This window comes from Macrotis lagotis, chromosome 8, assembly GCF_037893015.1.
Source record: "Macrotis lagotis isolate mMagLag1 chromosome 8, bilby.v1.9.chrom.fasta, whole genome shotgun sequence".
Lineage (NCBI taxonomy): Eukaryota > Metazoa > Chordata > Mammalia > Peramelemorphia > Peramelidae > Macrotis > Macrotis lagotis.
The window spans coordinates 146,294,863-146,316,771 of NC_133665.1; the positions used below are offsets into that span (position 1 = coordinate 146,294,863).

At 34.1% G+C, this 21,909-nt stretch overlaps 2 protein-coding genes across 4 annotated transcripts in view; one reads left to right on the plus strand and one right to left on the minus strand.

The window, feature by feature from the left end:
- Window positions 1-21,909, minus strand: part of GRM7 (glutamate metabotropic receptor 7) — a 1,085,204-nt gene that overhangs the window by 218,747 nt on the left and 844,548 nt on the right. The window lies entirely within an intron of this gene.
- Window positions 5,420-5,764, plus strand: LOC141494991 (pancreatic progenitor cell differentiation and proliferation factor-like). Its single transcript, XM_074196073.1, has one exon. It carries the CDS (start codon window positions 5,420-5,422, stop codon window positions 5,762-5,764), a length of 345 nt encoding a protein of 114 aa, XP_074052174.1.

A 21,909-nucleotide genomic window follows, 5' to 3' on the forward strand; every position in this document is an offset into this window, starting at 1 on the left:
TATGTTTTCTTTTTAGGTTTTTTAATCAAGTCTGTGATTTTATCACCATTTTGAGGAGGAACTCTGTATCTGTAGTGCTTAGTGTCTCAAGAATAGTAGGAAGTTAATAAATACTTATTGTCTTGAGAAATATAGTTCAGCACCTACCCTACATTTTATTTCCCTTATAGTTCAGTGTGGGGCAGAGAGATACAAATATACATGATAGTGATTATTATCTTTAGTGCAGAAAGAAGTAATTGGAGGCTTGGAGTGGTAAAATTTATAGTTATCCAATAAATATCTGATAAAGAATTTAAACTAAGAAATTATTCAAAGTATTATATGCTTGAGAACCGGGGAATATAATAAAAATAAATAATCATAATAAACTAGAACTGGAAAGGACCTCAGTGGTTATTTAGCTTAACTACTTCATTTTATAGAGAAGAGTGGGCTTATATTAAGCAGCCAAATTAGGATTCAAACTTGGGTCTTTTGACCCCAAATTTACCACACTTTCTAGGCAGCAAAGGACAGCTAAGCCTTCATTCTATAGCTCCTCTTTGTCTTTTCTAAGGAAATATATCTTCTTCAGATGGAACAAAAATCATACAGTTGTCAGAAATCCCATTTGAGAACTAATACTTCGTGCTTCCTCTATTGTATCTGATAAAAGCAAACACCTGGGCCTGTAAGAAATCTCAAGATTCAACATAGGCTACAGACAATAATAAGGCAAGAAAGTCATCTTAAAGTCTTTCATTTATAAGACGAACAGACCTCAAATTTCTCCAGGCAGGTTCAAATGATCATGAACCACTGCTGTTAATGGGTTAGTAACAGGGCAGATGCAACAATTCCCCAAATTTATAGGCAGCATGTAACAGAGGAAAGCCCATCCCTTTCATCTTGAATTAGGCTATTATTTATCTGCTAGTCATGCTCATTTTATTTTTCCTTTATGGAAAAGCCACCAGACTCTCATCAACATTGACAGCAGCTTTCAGATGCCTGTGTAAGCCATTTCCCATTACAAACCCCTATTTTCAGGCACTAAGTGAGCTAGCTAAAAAACAGTAGATTCATTATAGGTTCCAATTGCTCCAGTCCCCTCCAGTTGAAATCTCAGATAATTTAATTGGTTTGACGCAAAAAGAAAAAAAAAAGTTTCATTGATCAGTGCTGTCATACTTGATTCAAGTGAGCACTTTAAAAATAAATTATAAAATATGGCACTAGTGGACAAATGAAAGGATGTAAAAGACATGGAATGAATATGCAACTAGAACATGCTGCTGCCCCCACTTCTCCAGTAATAATGCATTTCACATTTTTACAGATGCATTCCAGTGAATGCTAATTTTATTCATGATTCCTTTGGTAGAGTCCACGTGTGAGTTTAATTAACTAAATGACTTAAGCCATCCAATTCTTGTTGCTACTAATGTATTACAATTAGAGCAAACTGAAACCATGGAAACAGCAAGGCCCATCATAATTCATAGACTGAAGATGGTTTGCTTTTATATGATACAGGTTTCTTGAATCACCATTATTATTGCTAAATTGAGAACTGGAATGCAGTTGTTTGTCCTTCATTCTCAAAGAGGACCATGACATTAGGAAGTAATATCATGACATGAAAATGAATTGGAATGTAACAGGTTGTAGGAAATCGCTAAAATGAAATTTCTTCCTGAGAAATCTATCATTTTCCTTTCTGGTGCCAATTTCCAATGATTCCTAAATCTCTCCTATTTATATATAATCAGGAAGATAACCCAGTCCATAATTTTCTACCTTAGAGAAAAGCTTTCTTTTTTCATTGGCATAAAACAGAGGAGATAAGCTCTGGATCAGAGAAATGGTGGCAAAACATTGCAAATATCTATTTCTTTCTTGGGATAAAAATTTGTCCTATTTGGACAAAAGCAGCTTTGGGTCTATGCATCCACAAAAATGAGTGGATTGGTAGGAAAAACAATTAAACATGGAGTATAAATTAGTCTTCTAAAATATAGAAAAGATACCATTAATTTATTTAAAGTTGGGAGTGTCCATGTAGAACAATGCCCTTATTTTCACATCAGGAAGGGAGTAAGTAGCAAGCCCAGAATTTAAAATTTCAGGTCCCCTCACTCTAAATCCAGAATGCTCTCCCTGTACCCCTGTCTATACTGTTGTGTTCTGTGTCATATTTTTTTTATATTTTAATCAAAGGAAAAATATCAGCAGAGGGAAGAAAATTAATCACTCTATTAAAATAAGATATAAATAGCTTCTCCTGTCAGCTTAAAATCAAAAGATTAGAAATAAATTTCTATATGGGGGGAGAAAATGTATATTGAAAAAATAATTATAATGATAAAGGAATGATAAGGATAAGAATTGCCCTAAAAATGAGGAGCAAAAACTACAGTTTTGAGAGCTCCCAAATTCATTAAATGAACACTTAATTTGAGTGCAGAAACAGAAACCATTTCTATTAAATGTTTTTAATTGAAATGAAAAAAAGACAGAGGGAAGGAGGGAAGGAAGAGAGGAAAGAAGGAAAGAATAATAAGAAAGAAAACCCCAGTCTATCCAAATGTCATATAAGGAATGTCAACTTATAATTTAATTTTTAAAAATAAATACTTGCAGGAATTCATAATAAGTTAGGATCCATGCTAAGCACAAAGACACAAGATAGACAATAACTGTCCTCAAGGATCTTAATTTTTTATGAATATTAAATTTTAGTAGAATAAAAGAGACTTTAGAATAATGACCAGGGTATAAAATATTGATCTGGGGAGTCGGAGTTGCTTAGCTGATGTACAAGCCAGATAATTGATCTTTATTTTCAGAAGAAATGGACATATTAAAGTGATTAATACACTAACAGTAATATAGTATATTTAGCACAATTCAGAATAATAAAATAAAGTAATAATAACATACTTCAAAATTTATGAAGCACATTGCATACATTATTCTGAAGGTGCCCATACAGGAAGAGAAATAGAAATTTTTAAAAATTAAATGATAAATATTTTTAAATGTATATTTTTAAAACATCTATGATTTACAGTTATATGGGAAACCCAGCAAAGTAGATCATCAATGCATATATCTTGGACAAACATTAAAGAAGAACAATAAGCTGAATCTAGAAGTGGTAAAGCAAGGAAGTGGTAAAAATTGCATTTGAGAAAGTAAAGATCACTTTTCAATGATTCCAAGCTGCTTCCTGAAATAAAAGCTCATTTTAAAAAATATTGTTTAGATACATGCTTATGAATCAGGAAGGATTGTAACATTTGAAAAATAAACTTTGCTAAGTGAATCAAATGGCAATGGAGACTCAGGTAGTGGGTATAAATGGGGGGGAGGGTGTTATCAATTTTTTTATCAAATGTTTTTGGGCAAAAAAGCATCAATAATGATACAATTTAGGCAATGTGTGATTGGGAAATGAAACGGAAATGAGTCAGTGGTCTGATAAAAGCAAGGGTTAACATAGAAAACCTGAGTACTGTATTGAGACTTATTTCATATTTTAAAACCTAGGGAAAGATCCAATGCTCTGGTTGGATCCTGTAAAGTGAAACCTTGGATAGACATGTAAAACAGTGCTACAACTATTACAGAGGATAAGATGGGATCAGAGTATGCTTTATTCTCTATTAGCATGAGTATCTACATTGGTGATCTTTTAGAAAAACTGATATATGCATTGGTGTTTAGTTTCTACTGAAAAGATGAAGTATTTCCTCTTAAATAGAATATGAGTATTTGATCCCTCTGTGTATTTGAAATGTCTGTTTCCAGCTCATTTCAGTTCTCCAGAGGTAATGCTAATGAGTGTCATTCTTCCTTAGAAATTTTGTAGTCTCCATTTCCTAAAATGTTTCTGTGTTCCCTTTAGCTTCCTTCAGGTGGCTCTAGTATTCCCCAGATATTCTCCACTGTCCACTGAACATTCTTACTTTACTGACACCTGATATTTGGCTACTCTCCTACTGATTTTCCCATTCTTCAATTTCATAAATTAGGGACAATTTAGTCTTCACATTATGTTGATAACTTAAATTGTTAACAAGATCTATGCCACCACTAAAAAGAAGAAACTTGTCTTCAAATTACATTTAATTACCTTAATTAAGTACTACAGAACTTGGTGACACACATACAAAATGAGAAGGCTAAAAAAAGCATATCATTTATTTCACATTTTAGTCTTTTCTCCTCTCTCTATTCCTGTGACATGACTGTCCTCTGATCTAATATCTCTCATTAACCTCACTCATGTACTGAGCTAGAACCAAAAGAAAATAAGTACTTTCTCCAAGTAGATAGCTTAGATAGATTTTATTGACATTTGGAAATACCTTTCTTGGGAATGTGGGTCTTTGGCCCAGGACATCTCTCACTGCCTGAATATTACTACTGATTCTAACATTGCAAGTGATTGGAAGTCATTATGCTTTGATTTATGGCCATTGACCTGGACCAAAAGAGTTAAAGTGTCAACTCTTTCAACTGGAGAACTATGACATAATAAATGCAACTTACCTATCCACATTTTCCAAATTATGAATGCATAAAACAGTGACTTAATAAAGGTATAATGAATAGAGAGCTAAATTTAGAAGCAGAAAGACCCAAACTCACATTCTGCCTCAAATCTAATAGACATGTGATATTAGGCAGGTCATTTAATTTCATTAGAATGAGTTTCATCATCTGTAAAAAGGGAATAAAAATAGGTACTAACCTGACAGAGTTCAAATAAGATAATATGTATAACAGTAATTTATAGATATTAAGGAACTACATAAAGGCTAGCTATTTTTAATGATAATAAATGGAAATCAATACTAGTTTAAATTCACGTGATGCTTACCAAGTGCTGGCTATCTCACTCAGAGAATATGAAATAGCAAAGAGGTCTCATGAGGGAAAGAACACTTAGACTCAGAATTGATACTCCCAGGCTAGAGTCCCGGCTAAGACACTCTCCATCTCTCTGATCTTTACCTAAGTTTCTCAGTTCTTCTGAGCAGTCAAATGAGAATCTTACATCACCTTACTTTCATTGCAGAATTTTGGTGGGAAAAATTAAATTTAAAACAATACACTTTAAAATTAATTAGAATGAAGTTCCTTGACTACAAATTGATTAAATACATTTTTGCATCTCTCTAGTTGCATAAAATGAAGATGTTTAAGAAAGTTCATCTTCTTTAAGAAGTCTCCCCCAGAAAACCCAAAGAACTCTCGCACTTTCCGTTGCCGCGGAGTCTCCTCCCGTGATCTCCTTTACAAATGGGCTCTGTGGCCTGGCACCCCTCTCCCCCGAGCCAGGTCACCCGTGATGGTGCCCCGCAGCCCTGACCCGGGCTGCTCGGGAGCCGCCACTAAGGTTTGCATCATCACAAGAAGGACAAGCAACATGAGAGCAATCCCGCCCAGCGGTTCACCTGTAGCAGCCCATGATTACTACCGAAGGCATCTGAGTTCCACTTCCAGCAACAGCTCCTGTGGAAGTGCTGAGTACTCTGGGGAAGTGATCCCCCACCCTCCAGGGCTTCCTAAATCAGACCCAGGGCATTGGTGGGCGAGTTTCTTCTTCGGAAAGTCGAATCATCCATTCATGACAACTGTATTGGAATCCCCAAAGAACTCAGGAACTCTCCAGGTTGCTCAAGGCACGATCACCTGTGACCTGGCTCAGGAGACCATGAGGAAGCGGCATGTCTTCGAGCCCAGTAAAACCAATACTGGGCTTTCTGCATGAGCAGCAGAACCCTCCTTGCTGCTCCTCCCGCTTCTGAAGTGTGCTAGGCATCAGAGCCCATTTCCCCCTCTCCTTTCCTCTCCCACCTATTCCGTTAGAATAGATAGGCTGTTTAAGTGTAGAAGTAGTTGCGATGTGTTGTGTGGTTTTTTTCAAAAGGAAAACAAAAAGCAAAACACCAAAAATCAAATAAAAGAAACCACACTGTTTTTTTTTTTTACTATCTGAATCACCTATGTGCTTTCCAGCAGTCTCAGTAACTTCGTTTACTTTATTCTCAACAGAAATTAATAAACTTTGAGCAGCCTTTAAAAAAAAAGAAGTCTCCCCCGTTTCCCTCAATATTAATGCTTCCCCTCTTAGAATGATCATCAATTCATCCTCTTACCTATCTTGTTTACATCATTGTTTGCCTGTTGTCCCCCCTATTAGATTGTGAACTGTTTGAAATCTGGGACTTTTCCCCCTCTTTTTTTGTATCCCCCCCCCTACATGCAGGATAATGTCAGCAATGTGCCAGGGATTTAATACATAATTGTTAATTTGCATGCTCATTGACGAATGCAAACTTTTCATGATTGCTTGGAAATGACAATGACACTTTCCAGAATAAGTATAGTATTTTGTATATGAAGACCTGTAATAATTACTACTGATTTAAAAAATGATATCATGGTAGAACACAGCACTTATCACAATATAGGTGCTTCTTGATCTGAGAAAGTGACTTAATCTCTGTATACCTCAGGTAAAGGGGTATAAATAATAACACCTACTTCCTAGGATTGCTTTTGGAAGTAAATATTTGTTTAAAATACTAAGCATTATGCCAAATTGAGGGTTACATAATTGTTTATTCCCTTCCTTTTCCCCTCATACAGAAAATTTACAACCATAATTATTCTACTAGAGCTTTAATTTCATCAATTCAGGATGTCCCTTGATAAATATAGACTGTGACTTATTCATGACTATGTTCAGTTCTTATATGTGTTCTTCGAAAAATTTGCTTCAGGAGGGTCACTCACTAGGTTGAAAGCCTTCCTCCATTTGTCCTTTTGGGATGGAAGCACCAGTAGAATATTCTGACTTTCATCTTTGTTCTTTTCATATGACTAAACCATCTACTCTTTCAAACATTCAATTCTTTGATATTTTCCTTCTGTTCTTAATTGGAGGTCTTCACTAATTTTATGGTATAGCCTTCATGTGTTTCTTTTTTTAATGCTATTTTTTCCTAATTACATGCAAAGATAGTTTTCAACAATCATCTTTTTTTAAGTTTTTTTAGTTGCACATTTTTCCACCTCCCTACTTTTCTACTCCCCCTCCTTATGATAGTAAGGAATTTGATATAGGTTCTACATATGCAATCAAGTTCAACATATTTTAATATTAGTCACCTCATGTGCTTGCACATTGCTCTCTGAGGGATACTCATTTTTGCCTCTTTGGAGGAAGTTACTTTCTGCGTCTTTTTATCATCTAGCATCACCAGTAAAACATTAGTATTGAAAAGATGAGCCTTTGATTTAATAGAAAGTTTGGGGTCAGTCAAGGTCATTTTTCAGTTTTCTGAAGGCACACTGTACTTTTATACTGTTCAAATCAAACCAGTGTATTCTTAGGAAAATGAAACACCTTATAGGAATATTTCTTCTTATTTCTTTTTGCTGTTGTTAAAAATATCTTCTATATATCATTCAAGTTTCCCCAGAAGATATTTATTTACATTTATACATACACACGTATGTACATAGACGGATATGTCTAAATCTATATGTATCTATCATAACCCTGTTCAACCACCCTCTGATAGCAACTCAGATAAGAAAAAAAAAACACAGATGTTTTCTCATCAAAGGGATTTACCACTAGGATTATGTAGATCTAACATGGAGTTCAGGTTGAAGAAAGATTATACATATTTTGAGATTCTTTGGGTATTTTTATTGGCAGATGACATATTGATGATTACATCAGGACCAAATAACAGCAATAACTTGCTTCCTTAGCAGACTTGTGTGTGTTATTTGTATCCTTTGAAGCTAGCACCCCACAATATGTGTGTGTATGCATATATGTGTAGCATGTTCTTAAGAAATGCTTAGGAATTTATTATTCTGAAATACACATGAATTTTTATTCTTTGAAGAAATAATTTTTCTCTATGAATATTAATAAAGTACTGGGCTGGGTGGTTTTTATCCTTTATTTTATGCTAACTTTTCTGATACCTGCTAAAATTAGTCTCTACTTCAATCTCCAGTCCAATAATTCTGTGCAATATTACCAGATAAACACCCTTAAAATATTGCAGCTTTGTTTCTTTCTTTCTTCTTCTTCTTCTTGTTCTCATTATCCCACCTCTTCCTCTTCTTCCTGTTCTTAATTCTCTCCTCAACAATTTTCTGGCTTCCAGTTACTTGCAAAATGAAGCTCAATTTCAGTCTGCTAGTCAAAAGTCACTGCAATCTGACCCAAACTTTTCTTTTTCACCTCATTCATTTCAACTGGTACCAGTTGTGTTTGCTCTCTTCAGTTAAATTTTCAAAATGTGCATATATATCCCAGAAATTGCCACATGTTACAAATCAGAACTTCATTTTATGCTCTTAATGATTATCTATACTTAATAAAACAATGAAAAATTATTGATTTTGCTGATTAATTTTAAAACTGTCTCATGTACTTTTCTTTCCTGGTTGGCTCTTTATTAAACATTCCTAAGCACATACCTGATTGTTTACACTGCTCTTCTTTACAAATATTCCATTCTAAATTATCATTGCTTCACCATCATAATCAGGAATTAAACAGAATCAAAGTAGATATTTTATCAAATAAAGTTTATTCAGAAAAAAATACCTCTGAGGTATTGGACAATGTGTCAAATAAAACCAAGAATGACAGAATGTATTTTGAAATTAATCTGTGCAGATGAAGAGAATTAGTATACTAAAAAAGTCATAGATCATTGTCATATTGAGTAATCTGCATAATTTATTTAATAAATGAATATGGCACATTATTTATAAATATGTAATATAATAGAGTGAAGCAAAGCAATATTTCAAGCAATTAAACATAACCAAATGATGATGGCAAAAATGATTCTTTATTTTCCTACTTTTTTGATAACTGACATTTAGAAATTTTAACTGAAAGGGACCAAAAAAAAATAGTTTGATTCAATCTCTTCACTGTAGATATAAGGAAATTGAAGTTCTGAGAAGTATATTGATTTTCTCAGTCACACAGCTAGTGAGAAGTAGAACTAGAACTGGAAACTAGTTTTTCCCATTTCAGTATCTTACATCCATTCCATTGTTAGTTTAAATTAAATGTTAAGGCATGGATTTATGTTATGTCTTGGGATATACGTATGCCTGTCTTTCTGTGCATATGCATACATCTGTTGGGAGAGGGTAAAAGGAATGGCATCCCATTTAAGAAAGTAAAAGTATTTTTGTAAATTGTGCAAATTGCAAACCAAAAAATGATTTTGCAAATTGGAACAATATCCACTTTTTCTTCTGCTGTGCCATGCTACTGGAGATGAAGTGGCTGCCTTATGTTTATTTTCTATGTGTCAAGGATGAATAATGCCACATAGTTAAACCTCTCATCAAAAGCCCAATCACCATCTGGGCTTCAATCTCTCTGCCTTTACAAATGTTTTGTCAGCTCCAATTGAATCTTGTTGACATATGTATGACATATGCATGTTATGGTTATCATCTTGAATGCCTACACGGTCTCACATTCAGACTTGTGCAGACAGAAATGCAGGTGCATCTTTCACAGTAAGGAACTAAAACAAGCACCTATTCTACATGAGGAAATCCCAAGGATTCCGGTTGGAATTTGAGAACATTCAAATTGAACTAAACCTTTTCACTGCTTTATGCCCTCCCTGACCCCAACCCACCCCAATCTTCCCCAGTTAGGAAGGAGAAGGGAAAAACCATTTACAATATTATTTTATTTTTTCCCTAACTTCACATAAAGACAATTTTAACATCCATTGTTTTGCAATTTGGAGTTCCAATTTTTCTCCCGCCTCACTCCCCAACCCCCTGAGATGGCAAGCAATTTGATAAAAATTATATATGTGTACTCATACAAAATATACTTCCATACTAGTAATGCTGTGAAAGAAGATACAGACTCAAAGAGAAAAAAATAAAAATAAAGTAAAAAACAGTATATTTTCACCTGCATTCAGACTCCCATCAGTTCTTTCTCTGGAAGTGGATAACATTTTTGATCATGAGTGCTATGGAATTATCTTGGATCTTTGTATTATTGAGAATAGCTAAGTCATTTACAGTTGATCTTCATACAATATTCCTGTTACTCTGTAACACTGTTCTCATTTTGATCACTTCACTTTTTATCAATTCATCCAGTTTTTTCTGACATCAACCTGTTCATCATTTCTCATAGAATAATTATATTACATTATAATTATATACCTTAACTTGTTCAGTGAGGGAATAAAGTATTTGTGGAACTCTAGTATGTTACAGGTAATCTTTTAAGAGTTTCTATAAAGTAAATTCTCCCTAATTAATATTGAGCACATGGTAGGAGCAGGGAGAAGAGAGTAATTTAAGGAACAAAGGAGTCCCAACAAGTGAACCAATGAAGACTTCAGTTATCTAGATACTTCATGAACTCTCTGATTCAGAAATGAAAGGGAGCTCATACATATCTAATATTACCCAAATATGAACTACAATTTCCTCAACCAGGGCACCCTCAAAAAAACTTCCATGAGGGAAAAGTAGTAATTACTGCGATGGCTCATGCTGCTTGCTGAAATCTCTGATTTTTATGAAATATTTCCTTGCCTCTTTTAAGTTTTCTTCTTTGTAACTTTCATTCAATACTTCTCCTTTTGACTCCTGCCATGTCAAAAAACAAATCTAAATTCTCTTCTTCCAAATAGCCATTCAAATATCTGAAAATGCTTTTCAGCCTTGAACTTCTCATCCCTCTGATCCAGATAATCTCAGTTCTTTCTATCAATCTTTGTATATTACAACATAACCTCAGCACTTGCTACATCCTCTGGTTTTTGGTTTGTTGATGTCCTTTCAAAAATGTGGAACCCACAACTGAACACATCATGGTTTTTTATTGTTGTTGTCCATTCTTGAAGAAGGCCATGACATCAAGGAGGTGATGCTATGACAAGCATGTGAATTGGTTTTGAGTGAAGGGAGTTATGCTAAGTCATGAGCCTCACTTTCTCTTCCAGAGTCATCTGTGTACAGTGACCAGATATGAATCAGGGCAACTGGAGATTACCCTTGATGTGAGGCAATCAGGGTCAAGTGACTTGCCCAAGTTCACACAGGATAGTAATTTTCAAGAGTCTGAGGTGGTATTCAAACTCCAGGCCTTCTGACTCCAAGGCCAGTGCTCTATTCATTGTGCCATCAAAGGGAGGTAATGAATTAATATTTATTAATTTTCTGATATTTTCCAGGTTTCATGCTAAGTGCTTTTTAAAAATATTATTTCAGTTCATACAACTTTGTGAGGTAGGCGCTGTAATTATTCTTAATTTAGAATTAAAGAAACTGAAACAAACAGAAGTTAAGTGACCTCAGGGTTGCATGGCTACAGTGTATGAATCTGAATTCAGTTCCTTTCTGACATCAAGTTCAATATATTATTCATTGAACCACTATTTGCTACTGCCAGTTTCCCCACCAGAAGGCTATCCTTGGAATGGACCTCACTATGACCCCAGGAAACCTCATCACCAGATTGTTCACTGTTTCATTCACAAAACCATACATACAAAAAAATCGAAACAAAACAAAACAACTGAGTTTACAAGAGTTAAATCAGTTGTCAAAGATCATATAAATAATACTTGCCAGAGGTGGGATATAAACTTTTGCTATCTTATGGATATGTGATGGTGGGAACCATAGAATAGGTAAGTAAGGATGATGTCAGATTTTCTAAAAGTACTTTGAGAAAGTAAGAATAGTATGTATAATGACAATATAATTCACTTGCATGAAAAATAGCACAATAATTATAATAATAATAATAAAGAATAAATGATTAGAATAGCTTAGCATATGGTTTATCCATGGCTGGTTCATTCACTTTCAAAGGATCAGTTTGGTTATTCTTGTTTTGCATAACATACTTTACCATGTATTCATTTTAGTTAATTAAATTATATATAGAACATTAAACATATCCCAAATGTATCATTTTCCATTGATTTTGAAGTAGTGATATTGTGACCTGAATGATACATTTTTAATAGAAATTATAATATGAATGGAAATATGTTTGACATGCAGAGATTCCAAAATGTTATTGGAGTCGAGTGTTACATCAACAGTGCAATTATAAGACTTTACTAAAAACTATGAACTGTCAAAAGGACAGGCACAATTTCATGGTAATGGCCTGTCAGTTTATGTTGGAGATGAAAATGATATGAAAAAGCAGCTATGTCAATGTTCATAGTTTTCTTCTCTGATGTAAAATTCCTTTGTGGTTTAACTTTGTCTCAAGAAATGATTACTAAAGACACCCATCAATAAGAAGGACTAAATGTGCATCCCATTTTAATTTGAGAGATCAGAAAGCAATCAACCAGAAAATTTCCTCCCCAATGAAGGATATTATTTATGATGATCATGTAGTGCAGTAGAGAATATTGGAGTCAGAAGAACTTGGGTTAAATCCTATCTTTGCTTCATATTATCTTTGTGATCTTGAGCAAATTACTTTCCCTCTGAAGGCACAGTTTACTAATTTGCAAAAGAAAGTTGGATAAGATGATTTCTAAGTTCCTTTCCAGGTGAAATATTTATTATCTTCCATAAAAAGGAATAAAATTCTTTCACTGAGGACTGGACTCTCTTGGTTGGTTATTGACTTTACTCTGGACCTTTGGGCAAATCACTTCACTTCCTTCTGGGTTTCATTCTTTTTTTTTCCCTGTAAAAATGTTGTCATAATTGGACTCCATGTTCTGTAACATTTCTTTTATTTCTTAAACAATATTCTAACTGCTTTTCTGGTAGCATAAATCTTCTTTTATTATGCTTCTCCTTGTAAGGAAGTTATTATAATTAACACGTGGCAGTCTGATAATGCTCATTCTTTGGCCTTGATATTATTTTAATACTCCTAACATCACATTCTTCATGGTATATTGCAAGCAGATATGATCTATCTCTATCAGTCCAAATCATACTGTGATGATTGTGTAAAGAAGGAAACACCCAGAATTACTAAATGCCCTGATTCTCTATATACAATATATTTAAGAAATAATTTATCCCTTTTGGCAGTTTATCATATTCCCAAATTAATATACACACAATTGCACACACACATACACACAGATTATATAGAAAAATGATTATGGAGAGAAAAAATGAAATCCTTATTTTTCTGCAAGAAACATCGAAGTATTAAAACTTCCAAGCTTCAAAGAGTTCTACAGTGACTATCAGCTTACCTTAGATAGTATGAACTTATAAAAAAGTAATTTCTTTTTATATCATTCTCTCACCATCATATGAGAGAAGCATGCAAATTACAAACAATTGTTCATTCACAAAATTTCCTCTTCCAAGAGCTGAAAATTCAAGTTATAAATGGATAATTAATTCTATATTACTACTCAGGTACAATGTTATTAGAGATTGAGGGGGGAAGGTAACATAGATTTGGACTGCTACCTCCATAGTGATAATAGCTCTTTTTTGGGGGGAAAGAAGTCATAATCTTTAAAGTAATTATACTGAATAGTACTAAGACCTGGCGTCTTTCTTTTCAATATCATCTTAAGATGATTATCAGAGAGGTAGATATTAAATGAATAGAAATATTAAAACATGGCTAAGAGGAAAAGTTGTGCTCATCTGAGGCTGATTCTTCCATTGTGAATCTGATTCTCCATTCAATAGGATTTGGATAGGGAGAGGCAGGGTTCTGCCTATTTCTTCAAATAATCCTAACAAGTGTACAGTGTTTTTATTGCAGTGTAGCAATCACACATATTCAAGATTTACATTTTATAACTATTTACAAGTATTACTCCCATTTTTCTTCCTTCCATGCCCTCCTCACTACCTTGAAAAACAATGCAAATAGTATGTATTTTTTCCTAAATAACTTTATTCTTGCAAAGGATACCTGATTCACTTTAACATATATTTGTTTAGACCCTACTGTGTACAAAGTATGGTATAGGCTCTGAGGAAAGAATGATGAAAATTATATAAATCTAGTAATAGTAGTGTCAAGTCAATTGGATAAAATAATCTATATGTGTGTGTGTGTGTGTGCATGCATATATATATATATACATATATATATATGTATATATATATGTATATATATATATATATATATATATATATATATATATATACATTTGTGTGTGTTGGAATGAATCTGTGATTTTACTGGTATGAAGAACTCAAGAAAAGCATCCCCTCTGTACAAATGCAGAATAATATGTGCTCTCTAATTTCTAATGTTAAAGATATGCCTGGGATCCTGAGAAGTTAAATGACTTGCCCAGGGTCTCAAAGTCTATCTTAGAGACCAGATTAGTGAAAATGATATTATAACCTGACATCTACCTCCTATGTAAGTTAGGTTTGATTTTTGCTTAAAAGACTGCAATGGAATTAGGGGCCTAAGCCCCAACATATATTTCTGATTGGGAACAGAACAGCCAGGATAGGAGGGGTTGAAGATACTTCCTCAGTCTCAAGACCACAGACCAGCAAAATGAACATTTATGGCCAAAAGAAACTATGTTTTATTCGTTATGAACATTCTTTCCCTGATCTGAATCTCCTGATTCTGGTTCAGTTAAGAAAAATCTCTGTTAACTACTAGATATACTACAGTTATTAATTTATTTCCAGTTTAGGACCTAAATTACAGAGGAACCAAGCCAGATCACACATTTATATATCCATACACATATCCATAAATATATGGTTCTGCCCATCCTCTCATATACTCCCAATATATGTGAAATGTGTTCATGATAATGTAAAACTACATAATTATGTGGGTAACTGGTAGTGAAGTGAATAGAGTCAGGAAGACTCAAGTGCAATTCTGTCTTCAGACACTTACTAGACTCTGAGCAAATCACTAAAACTCTGTCTCAGTTTTCCCAAACTCAAACTGTCACATGGTGTCAATTCTACTTCCTCAGGATATCTCATATTTGCCTCCTCAGCAGGCATATAGCCACCAACCTAATTCTAGTCTTTTTCTTTAAAATGAGATAATCCTCTCCTAACTGGTCTCTCAGTTTTGAGCCTCCTCTTTTCTAAAACATTCCTACTCACACCTGTTAAATGCTGTTCTTATCTGATACAAGCCCCCTCCTCCCCTCAACTTCAGTGGCTCCCTGTTGCTTCTATGATAAAATACAAACTCAAAGTGGTACTCAAAAGTCTGTATAGTCTTCATTAACCTCTGTTTTTAGGTTGATTTTCTATTATATTCCATTCTATTGCTATATTATTGCCAAATTGGTCTCCCTAATGTTTCCTATAAACTTTCATTTCCAATTTTGTCTTTGCATATCAAATATAGACACCATTTCTTCTCATCATCATCTTATGGAACTACAAATTCTCTCCAAAATTCAGCTGAAATCCTACAATATTTTGATTACATATACATAGCCATATTTGAGTGATTGATATTTTTCATGTCACCTTCATTTCTGAATATACCCTCTTTTTTGTCCTACTCAACGCAAATCACTAGTACCCCCCTAAAACCAAAAAGAACTAAAAAAAAAGATGCACAATGAAAGCAGCCAATATATCAAGCAATCTTTCAGTATGTAATGTTCCACACCCAGAATCTCCCACTCCTGCAAAAAGGGAAGATTAATTTTCTCATCTCTCTCTCAGGATGTCTATTCCTTTTATAATACTGCATTCAATTTCTCCCCTTGTTGTTTTGGTTTCATTTCTATTGTTGTCATCCTTGTGAACATTGTTTTCCTCATTCTTATCTCACTTTATATGACTTGCCTGGTTCCTGTGAATTCTTCATTCTCATTATTTCTGATGCACTCCAATTTGTTTATCTATTCTATGGCCAAATCACACTTTAAAGAGGCTTTTCTTGTTTTCTCCTACTTGTTAGTACTGACCCACTGAAATGAAACAATAAACCTCTGTATTCACTTCATATTTATTTTACCTTGATTTGGTTCCCAACAGCTGGATGAAAGTTGGCACCTTGATGGCTGGAACTATCCCCTTGCTTTTGGTGGTATCAATGCCTTACACATGCATATAATAGGTATTAAATGAATGCTTATTTTACTGAATTGAATAAATAAAAAAATTTGTTTAACTTGCCAATAACATTTATGTATAAGAGTTCTAATAGGAAGTAGTGACTACAGAAAATACTATCCAAAAAAAAAATCCTTTTCCTCTGACTCAAGAAATGGGATTAAAAAATAAGCTGGTTTTGACTATAAATCAGTATCAATATTTATAATTATATTCTTTTTTTTGCAAGGCAAACAGGGTTAAGTGGTTTGCCCAAGGCCACATGGCTAGGTAATTATTAAGTGTCTGAGACTGGATTTGAACCCAGGTACTCCTGACTCCAGGGCTGGTGCTTTATCCACTGCGCCACCTAGCCGCCCTATGATTATATTCTTTATATCTATTTAGGTCTATTTATTGATAACTATTTCTAGTACTTTTCTTCATTTTCAAGATTCACCACTTAGGGTAAAACTTCTTGCCATTGAGGAAAATTAAGAACTTTCCCTTTAATGATGACCTTTATATATTGCTGTTGTCTAGAAAACAATTTCTGATGAGTTGTTCCCCAAACTTGCTAGGCTGGTTATGCAGCCTTGGTTACATGGTTCATTTCCATGAATTCCAAGTCCTCCTAATTCTAAATGTGCAGCCTAAGTTTGTCTTCCTTTGGTATAGCTTTTATATCAGGGCCATCTGTAGCCCAGGATGAGGTATTAGAGTGAAATCTCTTAAAGGGCTAACAAGAAGATTGGAAAGGTCAGTATTATCTGATAATAGTGAGAGGTGTTTCTGTTACTTAAAAGGTCTAGGATACCTCTTTGTCTTTAATGTAGAAACAACTTACAAGTGATCAAAACAAAAAAAAAATAAAGAAATGTTAAATCTAAGATTCTACTGTGAATATAAAGGGCATTTGCAATCGTTTGGCAAGGAAGTAAAATTGTGTTCAAATAACTGGGCAGTTTGCTTTTTCTCCTTAAAATGAATTCTTTCAGATTTCTGCACAATGTGAAATAACTAATTTGTTTTTCATTTTTTGTCTCAATATACAGGGACTTTTTGTAATCTAACTGGGATGAATAGCTAACTGGGATGAATAAGGGTCATCTTAATAACTGGAGCTTGTATTTGAAAAAAATGTTTTAAAGTTTACAAAGTGCTTTACTTGTGTTATCTCATGGGATTTTTGCAACAACCTGCAAAGTTGGTCTTATTACTGTCACCAATTTTTTGTTTAATCCTTCCTCATATTCAACTTTTCACAACCTTGTTTCTGATGTTCTTGGCAAAAATACTGGAGTGACTTGCCATTTTCTTCTTCAATTCATTTTACAGAAGAGGAAATTGAGATAAATAAGGGTTAAATGACTTGATCAGGGTCACATGATTGGTAAGCATCTGAGCTTTTGAACTCAGTCCTCCTGACTCTAGGTCCAGGTCATAAATTTGAAGGCTGGATTACATTTTCCTGATCCCAAAATATAGCAGCATCTCTACTCTACCACTAATAAGTCTGAAATCTGTGAGGACTTAGTATAGTTTCTAGTTCAATTTCTATTTCAATTAAAAAATTTTTTACTAAGCACCCAAAAATATGCAGTCAGAAAATATTAAAAAGAGATGAAAGTCTCTGTTGTGAAGATTACAATCTAATGTAGGAGAAGCAAACATACACACACCACACACACACACACACACACACACACACACACACACACACACAAACACACATATATATAACCCCCCACACAAATACATATACATAAGTTATATATTTATATATATGAAAACAATATATTAGGTCATAATTAATAGAGGGAAAACAATAGAATTAGGGAAGGTAGAATGTTAATTAAGACTTAAAGGAAGCAATTCTTTTATTTATTTTTTTAAAAAGATTTTATTTATTTTGAATTTTACAATTTTCCCTCCCAATCTTGCTTCCCCTTCTTCCCTCCCCTTGCTTCCCCCCACAGAAGGCAGTCTGGTAGTCTTTATATTTTTTCCATGGTATACATTGATCTAAGCTGAATGTGATGAGAGAGAAAAATCATATCCTTAAGGAAGCAAAATAAAGTATAAGAGAAAGCAAATTTACATAATAAGATAACTTTTTGTTAAAAATTAAAGGTAATGATCTTTGGTCTTTGTTCAAATTCCACAATTCTTTCTCTGGATACAGATGGTATGCTCCATTGCATATATACACCAAAATTGTTCCTGATTTACACTGATGGAATGAGTAAATCCATTAAGATTGATTATCAACACCATGTTGCAGTTGGGATGTACAATGTTTTGGTTCTGCTCATCTCCATCAGTATCAGTTCATGCAAATCCCTCCAGGCTTCCCTGAATTCCCATCCCTCCTGGTTTCTAATAGAACAATAGTGTTCCATCACCTACAAATACCACAGTTTGCTAAGCCATTCCCCAACTGAAGGACATTCACTTAATTTCTAATTCTTTGCTACCACAAACAGAGCTCCTATGAATATTTTTGTACAAGTTATGTTTTTACCCTTTTTCCATAATCTCTTCAGGGTATAGACACAATAGTGGTATATATAGCTTAATCAAAGGGTAGGCACATATGTGTTGCCCTTTGGGCATAATTCCAAAGTGCTTTCCAGAAAGGATGGATGAGTTTACAGCTCTACCAAATATACATTACTGTCCCAGATTTCCAATATCCCCTCCAATATTGATCATTGTCCTTTCTCTTAGCCAGTCTGAGAGGTGTGAGGTGGAACCTCAGAGATGCTTTAATTTGCATTTCTCTATTAAGTAGTGATTTAGAGCAATTTTTCATATGACCATGGATTGCTTTGATTTCCTCATCTATAAATTGCCTTTTTGTATCCTTTGACCATTTGCCAATTGGGGAATGGCTTTTTTTAAAATTTGACTCAGTTTTCTGTGTGCTTTAGAAATGAGTCCTTTGTCAGAAATATTAGTAAAAATTTTTTCCCAATTTACTACATTCCTTTTGATCTTGGTTTCAGAGATTTTGTCTGTGCAAAAGATTTTTAATTTAACGTAATCAAAATTGCTTAGTTTGTTTTATTGATGTTCTTCATTTCTTCTTTGGTCATAAATTGCTTCCCTTTATATAAATCTGAAAGGCAAACTATTCCTTGATTTCCTAGTTTGCTTATAATGCTGTTTTATGTGTCTAAATACTGTATCCACTTTAATATTGGTCTAATCCAAGTTTCTGCCACACTAGCTTCCAATTTTCCCAACAGTTTTTATCAGAGAGAGTTTTTAGCTGGACTCTTTGGGTTTATCAAACAGCAGATTACTATAATCATTTCCCAATGTTATGACCTAGTTTATTCCACTGATCCACCACTATTTCTTAGCCAATACCAGACAGTTTTGATGACTAATAGTTTATAATATAATTTTAGATTTGGTATAGCTAAGCCACCATCTTTTGCACTTTTTTTCATTAAATCCCTGGAAATTCTCGACTTTTTATTTCTCTATATGAATTTACTTACTTTTTTTTCTAACTCATTAAGGAATTGTTTTTGGAATTTTGATTGGTAGGGCACTAAACAAGTAGTTTAATTTTGGCAGAATTGTCATTTTTATTATATTAGCTCCGCCTATCCATGAGCAGTTGATATTTGTCCAGTTATTTAAATCTTATTTTGTTTGTATGAGAAGTGTTTTGTAATTGTTTTCAAAAAGTTTTGAGTCTGCATTGGCAGGTAGACTCCTAGGTATTTTATATTGTCTGAGGTTACTTTGAATGGGATTTCTCTTTCTAGCTCTTACTACTGAATCTTGCTAGTCATATATAGAAATGTTGAGGATTTATGAGGGTTTATTTTATATCTGGCGACTTTGCTAAAGGTACTAGTTATTTCTAATAACATTTTTAGATGATTTTGGGGGATTTGCTATGTATACCATCATGTCATCTGCAAAGAGTGAGAGTTTTGTCTCTTCTTTCCCAATTCCAATTCCTTCCATTTCTTTTTCTTCTCTTATTGCTGTAGCTAGCATTTCTAATACAATATTGAATAGTACTGGTGATAATGGGCATCCTTATTTCACCCCTGATCTTATTGGGAATGCCTCTAGCCTATCTCCATTGCAGATAATGCTTGTTGACAGTTTTTGATAGATACTGCTTACTATTCTAAGGAACAATCCATTTATTCCTGTGCTCTCTAGTATTTTTAGTAGTAATGGGTGTTGTATTTTGTCAAAAGCGTATTCAGCATCTATATAATCATACGATTTCTGATAGCTTTGTTATCGATACAATTAATCATACTAACAGTTTTACTAATATTGAACCAACCCTGAATTCCTGGGATAAATCCTACTTGGTCATAATGTATTATCCTAGTGATAACTTGTTGTAAACATTTTGTTAAGATTTTGTTTAAGATTTTTGAATCTATCTTCATCTATATCCCTCAGCCAAAGGTTTTTGCTAATGCTGTTCCTTGACCCACTATTCACCAAAGCCTCTGCAGCTAAGTCCAGTCCTTTGCCTTCATCCCACCACTGCCTCTGTGCTATCTCTCTGCTCTCCACTCCCGCTTCACCCATGGTCCCTTGAGACAGACTTTTTGGTAGGTGTTCTTCTCCTAGCTTCTATTTCTGGATTTGTTGATCGAATTTTTGTTAAGAGGTTTCTTTCAGGTTATTTTTGAGGGGAAAACCAGGAGAGCTTAGCACAGTGCCTGTCTTTTCTCTACCATCTTGTTTGGAATTGAATCCAGCATTTTAAAGTCAGAGTTGCCTTCTAAAGTATTGCCTTCCCCCATTTTTTCCATGTAATAGAAAATGGGGAGATAATGAGATTTAGACTAAAAACAAGTTTAGAACTTTCCTAGCTCAGGACTATCATTTTAAAGTTGAAGAAACTAAAGCCCAGAGAAGTTAAATTGCTTCCCCACATCATTGAACTATTTACACTCTCTATGTAGTAGAGTCCAGATTCAAACCTAAGACATTGCCTTGAAAACCAAAACAGTTTCCCTGGCACCTCATAGCCTCCCTATAGCAGACGATCTAACTCACATATTATGCTTCCAAAATAAAAGGTGAGAGTGTCAGTGTTCAAATAAAAACAAGGATTCTCAGGGGAGAGTTGCTCTCTAAGACTCACATCCAAATTGCCCCTGACTAACGAAAAGTTTACCTTTCTGATGCAGGATGCTCTCTGAGGACTTGGACCTCTAAGGTCCTTTCCAATCCCAAGATTCTGCAATTCTGTGATAAGATTCAGGTAAATGTTAAGTATATTCTGTTCTAAGGCTGTCTTAAAGCAGGTGGGCAATTGTATTCCATAGAAACAGAAAAGTGTCAGCATAACATCAGATGCTGTGGACTTATATGAACTTAAGTAAGTCAGGGAATAGAGCAATTATTGAATTCTATTTTCCTGACAACAGTGTTATTTTGGTGATTTTCTATTAAAAATCCTTTTTTAAAAAGTAGATTAATACATAAACACTGCTCTTGGCCCAGTGCTTCCAGACTATAATTTTCCAGCAAAAGGTACAATTTTCACATTGATTTCTTTTTCTTATTTCTTTTTAATTTTAGCACTCACTAACATGCTTTCTGAACATTCATTTAACAAACTTGGGAAGGAAGTAAGCACTATCTCTTGAGGCAGAAATTCTATAGAATTTCTCATCTGTTTACCCTTAGTTTACAGAGGAGGAAGGAGTTCAACCTTCGAACACTAAAGGAAGGCTTCATCTTATTGAGATGTTGATAGAGGACATGTGAACTGTATTAAAATATCTAAATACAAATTGATCATATCATTTGCTCATGTTCATTAAAAAAGTTAAG